This window comes from Gossypium hirsutum, chromosome D08, assembly GCF_007990345.1.
Source record: "Gossypium hirsutum isolate 1008001.06 chromosome D08, Gossypium_hirsutum_v2.1, whole genome shotgun sequence".
In the NCBI taxonomy this organism is placed as follows: domain Eukaryota; kingdom Viridiplantae; phylum Streptophyta; class Magnoliopsida; order Malvales; family Malvaceae; genus Gossypium; species Gossypium hirsutum.
In genome coordinates, this window is record NC_053444.1 from 51,185,377 (window position 1) to 51,193,335 (window position 7,959).

Consider the following 7,959-nt stretch of genomic DNA (forward strand, 5'->3'; position numbering starts at 1 on the left):
TGTTATTTACTCGGGTTGTGGGTCGAAGGCTCGGATCCTTTTTAAAACTCGAGCCCCAAGTTATTGAATATAATATTTATAAATGTCAATTAAAAGAGGAAATTAATTAGAAATTATTTAATAAAAAAGTAATAGAAAATTAAAGCACGAATTTCCGAGTCAAATTAAAAAAATAAAAACCCCAACCAATTTAATTCTGAATCCGCATCGCAATTTATTATTTATGATTGTTTTATTCGTCAATTGAACGTGCTGCAAATGTCGCCAAAGGTAAAATTACAGCTGCACCCTTCCTAGGATACACCAAATAAACAGCCAAAAGCATACTTACTTTTTTTCTTTTATAAAAAAAAGTTAAAATTTGTTGTTACCCTTTCTATTTTAATATTTAAAAAGTTAGGTTTTTTAAATTTTTTTAATTTAAAAATTTCGGTCTAATTAATAATATTATTAATATTATCAGTCAAAAATTTACTAAATTGATAAATTTGACAGAAAATTAAATAATGATGATAATTGGTTTAATATTTTTAGATTAATTTTTTAAAAAAACTTTTTATGTATAGGGACAATCTCAAAATTAATACAATTTACCACCGAAAAATGAAAATTTAATAGACACGCAAGCGATAGCCTGGTTAGAAGTCAGAACTGAAACAGCGTGATCTTATCCTCCACGTTGTTTAAAGAATCTCAGCCCATTTTTCTTTTCTGATTATTTTCTTAAACCTTAGACCTAGGTTTCTACGAACCAAATATGTATGCTCAAAACAATTGATTACGACGCCGATTTACCTTTAAACATTGCCAACCCGACAGTAACAAGTAATTGCTTCGTATAATTCAAGGTTGAATTCAATCCTATTAAAAGTCAACAAACAAAATATAATACCAATTTAATGTATGTGTTTGATCCACATGGCAGCTAGCTTGCTTGATGTAAAAGGTATTAGATGTGATTGAAAGGGAAAAATGATGATAGAATAGAAAATAAGTAGGCATTGTTGTAAAAGAATGGTTTCGTTGATGTAAAGCATGGACAAATTGCTCCGATAGGTCAGAAAATCGAAATGGAAGTTCTTTTTTAGTATGGAAATAAAGTCACGTGAGTGAATGGGCTTTAACAATTGTTCAGTGTACTCCAAACGCCAACTAACTTAACTTAGAGATGGAGGACCACTGAGGCACGTTTCATGCGCATCATCTCCCAAGACCCTACCAATACAATAAGAATTGACACCCACAGGTGCTTTTGGTTTTGGAGTAGAGCGTAAACCACATTTCATTACATCATTAGCCTCAACAAACCACCTTTAATATTATGATTCTAAATATCCCAACCCCCCAAAATGAATATAATAATCATAATAAACAAATAAAAACAACGCTTTACACACTGTTCTGGTAACTGGCAAAAAGGCAAACTCAGATGATTAAAACCCACAAACACAAGCAAGACCATAAAAAAGTTAGCCCCCCCCCCCCCCCAAAAAAAAATGTTCATAATCTAATCGAGCCAGCGAGTCACCCCATCATCCTCCCCTATAGCTGCCAGAATCTCTATGCGTACATCCAAAACCGCCTGCCATTCAACCAAATTAAAATGAGACAAGATAATAGAGCAATGGAAACAAAGGGGAACACAATCTATGGAGAGAAATGCCTGTGCCGAAGATTAAGGTCAGACTATACTATATAGTCACATAATAGGGAACTTACTGAAGGATTTCTGCAATTGACCAGCCTACATTCCTCCAAAGGACCTTGCAATGTCCAACTCTCCCAAACATCGAAGCTGTGACTAGCAAATACAAATTCCATTCTTCTGTTGATCTGCCATCACAGCACAGAACAGTGAGTCATCAAAAAGCATAAACTTAATAAAATATTAGAACAAATGAGAGGGGAGGGGGAGGGGGGGGGGAAGACTTTCTCACTAGTGACTACACCAACTGTTCTAGCAGCATTCTTATTCAGTTCCTCCACAATACAAGAATTTTTTTTTTAATAAATTGCAACTGAAATCTGTTACTTGACCTAAGCTGTAGCTTTTGATATGGCAACTTCAATGTATTTAAAGTAAACGTCAGAATTGTCTTTTGGGGCCAAAAACAAGACCACCATCATTTCTAGGCTAATGATGTCATAGGACTTGCCTTATTCTTAAGAGTAACTACTCCTAATAAGAAGTAACAGAAGTAGAGGAACGACTCAGAGAGAAACACTGTTTCAGATTTAGAGAATATGTTAACCAACTACAGCAGAATAAATTAGAGAATTCATGGTTAGGTTTATTGAGAAAAAAAGCAATCCTTTGACGAACAATGTAATAATTAGTAAAGTTACCTGCAGCAATTTCCCACCAGCAGCACAAGATCGTAGACCAATTGTCTCCTGATAAATATGCATAAAAATTTCAGCTACGCTGGCCCAAAGGCTCAGAACTGTAGTTAATTAATTCAAAATACATCCATCATAGTAATTTTAAGTTAAGGCAGAAAGTAAGGACCAATTGCAAATGTCACAAGTTCCTGCCAACAAACCTTGTTTCTGTAGACAACAAGGAACTGTGCTGCAGGATCTCTTTTGGTTACATTAGACATGGTGTCTAGGAACCAACCACCACCTTTAACTCTTTGTCTGGACACGTGGAGTGCAGGACAAACTCTTGCATACAAAGCTATAATATATCCATCTTTCAGACTATCACCAGACAGTTCACTTAGCTTCTTGCTAGTTTTAAGAAGCCGGTCAGAAGTTGACACTTGCATTAATTCTATAGGGGTTTTCCTACTTCTTGAGCCTTCTGGAGACTGAGAACCAGAACTTAGTGCTTGATCGGTGCCACTCATAGCAGTGTCATCTTCTCTTTGTGAAGTACTTTCTTTTTCTAATATCAAGGGCTCATCTGATTTTTGTAGGGTTTTTTGACGGGCCTGCCTCTTTTTGGCCTTTTTACCCGATCTGCTGCGTCTCCCCTCTGATTTGGCAGCAATGTTATGAGGTAAACCAGGACTTGGGTTCTGATTAGACTGCTTAGATTGATTGGAATCCTTTTTAAGGGAGCTTTCAGGACTTTGTTGAATCTCATTGATCAACTGTTCAGCACAAGATCCCTGCAAAGCACTTTCTTTGTCTTGTATGCTAAATTGTCCTTTTTCATCAACTATTTCACTTTCTTCCTCATCCTCATCAGAAATGGCATCCTTCGGAATGACCCCATCAAAAAAAAATGATTGCAACATAGAGATAGCCTTCTCCCTTATCTCCATCCATGCTTCTTCACTATAATCTGCACTTCGTGGAAGTATCAGTACATTGGGCATCTCCTTCACCTGAAGCAAAGATGTTATCATAATTTGATTAGCGACTACCTTCCTAAGGAAACAGCATACCACAGCAACACTTGAATTCATAGCGTAAGATATGTTTCATACCCATGCTTCCATCCACTGTGGCCCTTCAGCTCCATCCAGAGCACACCCAGCTAAGGTGCCATCAATGAGAAGTTGCTTTAATGCACAATCATCCAAGAGCTGGCTGCTGCCAGTGTTCACAAGAAAAGCCCCTGAATGAAACAACCCCAAAGGGGAACAAATTTAGACAAAAGAAAGAGAAGGAATAAAAAATAAAGAAAATGAAATAGAGATCTCAAAATATGAAGCAAATGTACCAGGTTTTACATGCTGCAAACATTCAGAATTTATAATCTGAACAGTTTCATTCGTTAAAGCACAATGAAGCGATATAAGGTCACTTGCAGCTAGTAAATCGTTAAGAGTATCCATTCTGCGGGCAGCTGGTGGAAACCTTATAGATCTACTTACTTTTCCATTTTCCTGAAAACATGAATCAGGGGATATTTATTCCAACATAAAAATGTGAAGATCATTTCTCTTTTAAATACAATTAACAAATACCCGTTATTTTTTTTAAAATTTACCCAATAACATGATAAGAGAGAGACTATAAGTCTATAACTTTAAGATCCTTAGATCCATCTCCAAATGAGTACAGCAAATTAGCAATTCAGCTATATTATGCTAAACTCTTCCACAGTAGTGTGCATTTTAAGTTCTACTCCTAATGAGAAATTCTATACCGCTTTCCAGAAGCAGCCAGACAAAGTAGATAAAAGAATAAAGATTTAGTTTTTCCTAAATTCCAAAAACATGCAAGCACAAAAATTGCTAGGATTAGACAAGAATTTGCTAAATTAATTTGTTTCACCTAATTATCAAAATTTAATTGATTAATAACAAATGATAATCTCAACAATGAAGCAGATTCTAGTTGTTAAAAATCCAATTGGTGAATAAATAAAGACGTAAACTTTCTAGAATTTTTTTCCTTTACCTCCACAACATCAAAATAAAGCACACTCATTCTGAAGGCTAAGCTTCGGGATGCCAGAGACCGGGCCGACGCAGATCTGCCAACTATTCCCAACACTAGACCTCGGCACCGCCTCATTCCCCTGCAAAGCGGCTGAACCGAGCCAAGCCAGCCGGAAGCCGAAAGTGCGTGGCGGGAGAGCAAGTGCGTCCGACGGAGCAAGCCAAGAAACAGCGCCATGACAGTGTCAGCGATCTCCTCGGCTCGCGAGACGTCGACATGGACAAGGCGTAGTCCAAGGTCAGCAGCTAAGGCAGAGTCGACGGCGCGGTCAGAGGAGCCGAGACAGAGGATGAGCTGGTAAGGACGGAGGCGACGCTGGGCAGCTCGAGGGAGGTAGGCAAGAGAGTGAAGGAGGACAGCCGCGGCGGCCTCGATCTTCCCATCGGCTAAGCGGCTAAGAGGGACGTGCTCGAAGAGCGAGACGCCGGCCAATGATTCTTGTTCGAGAACGCAATCTTCAACGCAGTTGAGGGAAACGACCAAAGGGAGAGGCGTAGGGATATTACGTCGAGGCATCGTGGCAGAGGATCTGAGCCCAGACGACGTCGTTGGGATGGATGTATTCATCCTCGGATCCCACGATATTGTCTCCAATGAATCACTAAGCAAGGGAGTGGGGTAGTAAAAGTATTTCTCGGGCGGTGGTTAATTGAGGTTAGGGTTTATGGGTGCAAATTTAGGCATTTGCAGGGGCTAAATATCAAATGATGGAGATTGTAAGGTAGAATGAAAACGCATCTCGTATCTGATTGAAAAAGATCTCATCTTGGCTTTGTTTACAATTTCTACAATCCCAGTTTTGTCCCAATTTTTGGCAATTAGCGGGAGACCCTTTTCCATGTGCGTAGGGAATGGAATATACGTATAAAGGAAATGAGCACTCTTTTAAGAAAGATCAAATCAAACTTCCCAAAAAAACTACATTCAAATTTACTTAAAACTGAACACTTTTTGTTCTCTCATCCAGGATACAACTATAATACATTACAAATTGAAAACAACTCACGGCTTTTCTAACTAATGAATTGGAATGATAGATATATACATGTACACTCTCACATTACACCAACTGTTGAACCACTCTATATGGCAGCACATTCTTCTTATTTCTCCTTCATCTCTAGTCTTCTTTTTCTATATAAACAAGTATGTTCACAGTTCACGGTCAAGGTAAGGGATGCTTTAGAAACTTCTATCCACTTCCTATAACAACCTACAAGGCCTCGTATTTATAAGTTTGAGGTGCTATCTTCAGCTTTTTGATAGTTTTTGGCCTGCAACACTGATATCTTCCAGGCTGCTACAAAAATCCTGAATTTCTTTTTCCTTTTAACTTCTTCGTAATTAAAAGAGGACATCGTCACACTGCAAAGTGATGGGATCTATCTTAGAAAAACCTTCTCCTAAAGTTCCGGGTAGTTGCTTGATATGATCGCATTAGCAGTCCAACTCCAATTCCAACCCCAAGGCACATCCCAAGGCCAATTCCAACCCCAACTCTAACACCAGCATTAAACCATGAAAGCTGACCATCCTCTCCAGCATACATATCTTCAGAGTAGTAGCCGTGTCCGATTTTTCCATCAAACTCATAATCTTCAAGTCCGGATTCGGTAACCTACATGGTGAAAAAAAGAACAACATGTGAGGACAGGAAATCCAATTCTGGACAAATTGAGAAGTATGAAAAGCCCAAAGAAGTTTCGAAGAATCTGCCAAAACACTTGATGAACACATGTCAGTATCCCCATTATTATTTTGAAGCTCATTGTTTTAGTAAAGATACAAATTTATAATGCACCTATGATAAACAGAAAAAGGAACATTAAAGCAACAGTCACTCTACATTTTAAGACCTTGCTATGTTGTTCATTGTCATAACAGGCAGCTGTTGTTGTTATGCTCCCAGAACTTGAAAAAAATTACATTTCCCCCTAAAAGAACCTTAAAGTTGAATCTAGGAGACGAATTGAAAAAGTTTACTAAGAACAGCTGATGAATACCCTAAACCACTCAGCTTGCTTAACAAGCAGAAAACAAGCTGTGGCAAGGACTGGGATTTACAAATGAAGAATCCAATATCATTATACCGACCGAAGCAGACAACAGAATGCTTTATAACGAAACAGGCAAAGCAACAACATTGTATATGCCTACTCTCTAAGACCAGAATAAACCTCCCATCATGTATAGACAAAAAAAAGGCAGCAACATTTCAATTTCAACTCAGCATACTTATAAAAGCAATAACAGTATTCATATGCTAATGCCATAAAGTAACATCTTAAACTCTGTTATAAGATTCTAAAAACAATCAAGGGTTCTCACGCAATAACGCCAATTCCCTTAACATGATGGAATCTAAATCCACATTATTGATTTATGATCAGTTACAATGCCAATTTTACCTGCAAATTCCGGTGTCTAACCAATCCATTACTACCCTTGTTATTCCCTTTGCCAATCTCTTCATCCTCAGGAATCGCATCCAATGTCGAACTAAGCCTCGACCCATTTTTCCTCCAAGGACTCACTGTTATCGTCTTCGTCAATATCACAGGCACACCCGCGGAACACCCCGCAATGTAAACTTCAATGCTCGGCGCTGAAACCCCCTTTTTCCATTGGAAAAACGCAGAATTCCCAGGCTCCTTAACCGCTGCCGCCATATAACAATCCATGCTCCATTCCCCTTCCATCCTTTCCAAAGAGCCACACAACATCATCTTTTCATTCTCGTACACCTCGAATTCAAACCCTCCGGTGACGCGAACGCTATCGGTGCTCAAATAAGTGACCTCCGACGACTCCCGGTCGAGACGGTCGCGGCGGAGCGTGAACGAAGCGGAATCGGAAGCCGGGACACGAGAGCCGTTGACTTCGAGGGAGAAACCGATTTCGCGGCGGAGGTAGCAGAGGGTGAGGTGGTCCGGCGCGCTATCGATTACGCAGGGCGCTATCCGAACGTAAAAGAGACGGATTTCAAGCCATACGGAGGAATTGTTCATGATACTGTAGGGATCCGAGGCTTTCGGAATTGAAATTTGCAAGGGATCAAGCTGTTGAAGGTCCATGGGTTAAGAAAACTGCAGGGTCAACAACGAAACGAGGTATCGTAAGAGAAAACAATAAAATTAGGGTTTCTGGAAGATTAGGAATGATGGGCATAAATAAACAATCATGATGAAAAGCGATTCCATGGTTCTTTTCAAAAAAAAGGAGAGATTGGTTGTAAATTTTAGTAAATTTTTAGGTGATGGCAATTGGCCAATGGGTAAAACAACAGATAGACCGTGTCAAAGCGAAACCCCCACCTCAAACTGGAAGAAGATGGAAATGGGCGATCGTTAAAACCTAATAAATAAACTAGAAAAGAGCATAATCAACGCCATGGCCCAATCATTGATTTCTTAAGCCCTCGAAGTCGGTGATTAGTGGCTCCTTCCAGCCATGAATTTGTTGGGCTTTTGCTTTTATGGAATCAAGCCCTCAACATAAATTTATTAAGGCCTCGTTGGGATGAATGGCAAGATTCAATGTTGAGGGAACCGAATATAAAGG

The 7,959-nt window shown here is 39.1% G+C and overlaps 2 protein-coding genes across 2 annotated transcripts; both read right to left on the reverse strand.

Annotated features, from left to right (window-relative positions):
- Positions 1-1,055: 1,055 nt before the first annotated feature.
- On the reverse strand, positions 1,056-5,210 carry LOC107900870 (C-terminal binding protein AN). Its single transcript, XM_016826615.2, has 7 exons — positions 4,357-5,210; positions 3,674-3,839; positions 3,438-3,568; positions 2,544-3,335; positions 2,347-2,394; positions 1,720-1,833; positions 1,056-1,582 (listed from the first exon to the last, which is right to left on the reverse strand). Exons 1-7 carry the CDS (start codon positions 4,963-4,965, stop codon positions 1,508-1,510), a joined length of 1,935 nt encoding a protein of 644 aa, XP_016682104.2. The 5' UTR covers positions 4,966-5,210; the 3' UTR covers positions 1,056-1,507.
- A 94-nt stretch (positions 5,211-5,304) lies between these two features.
- Positions 5,305-7,739, reverse strand: LOC107900871 (uncharacterized protein At1g01500). Its single transcript, XM_016826616.2, has 2 exons — positions 6,807-7,739; positions 5,305-6,016 (listed from the first exon to the last, which is right to left on the reverse strand). Exons 1-2 carry the CDS (start codon positions 7,470-7,472, stop codon positions 5,786-5,788), a joined length of 897 nt encoding a protein of 298 aa, XP_016682105.2. The 5' UTR covers positions 7,473-7,739; the 3' UTR covers positions 5,305-5,785.
- Positions 7,740-7,959: the final 220 nt, after the last annotated feature.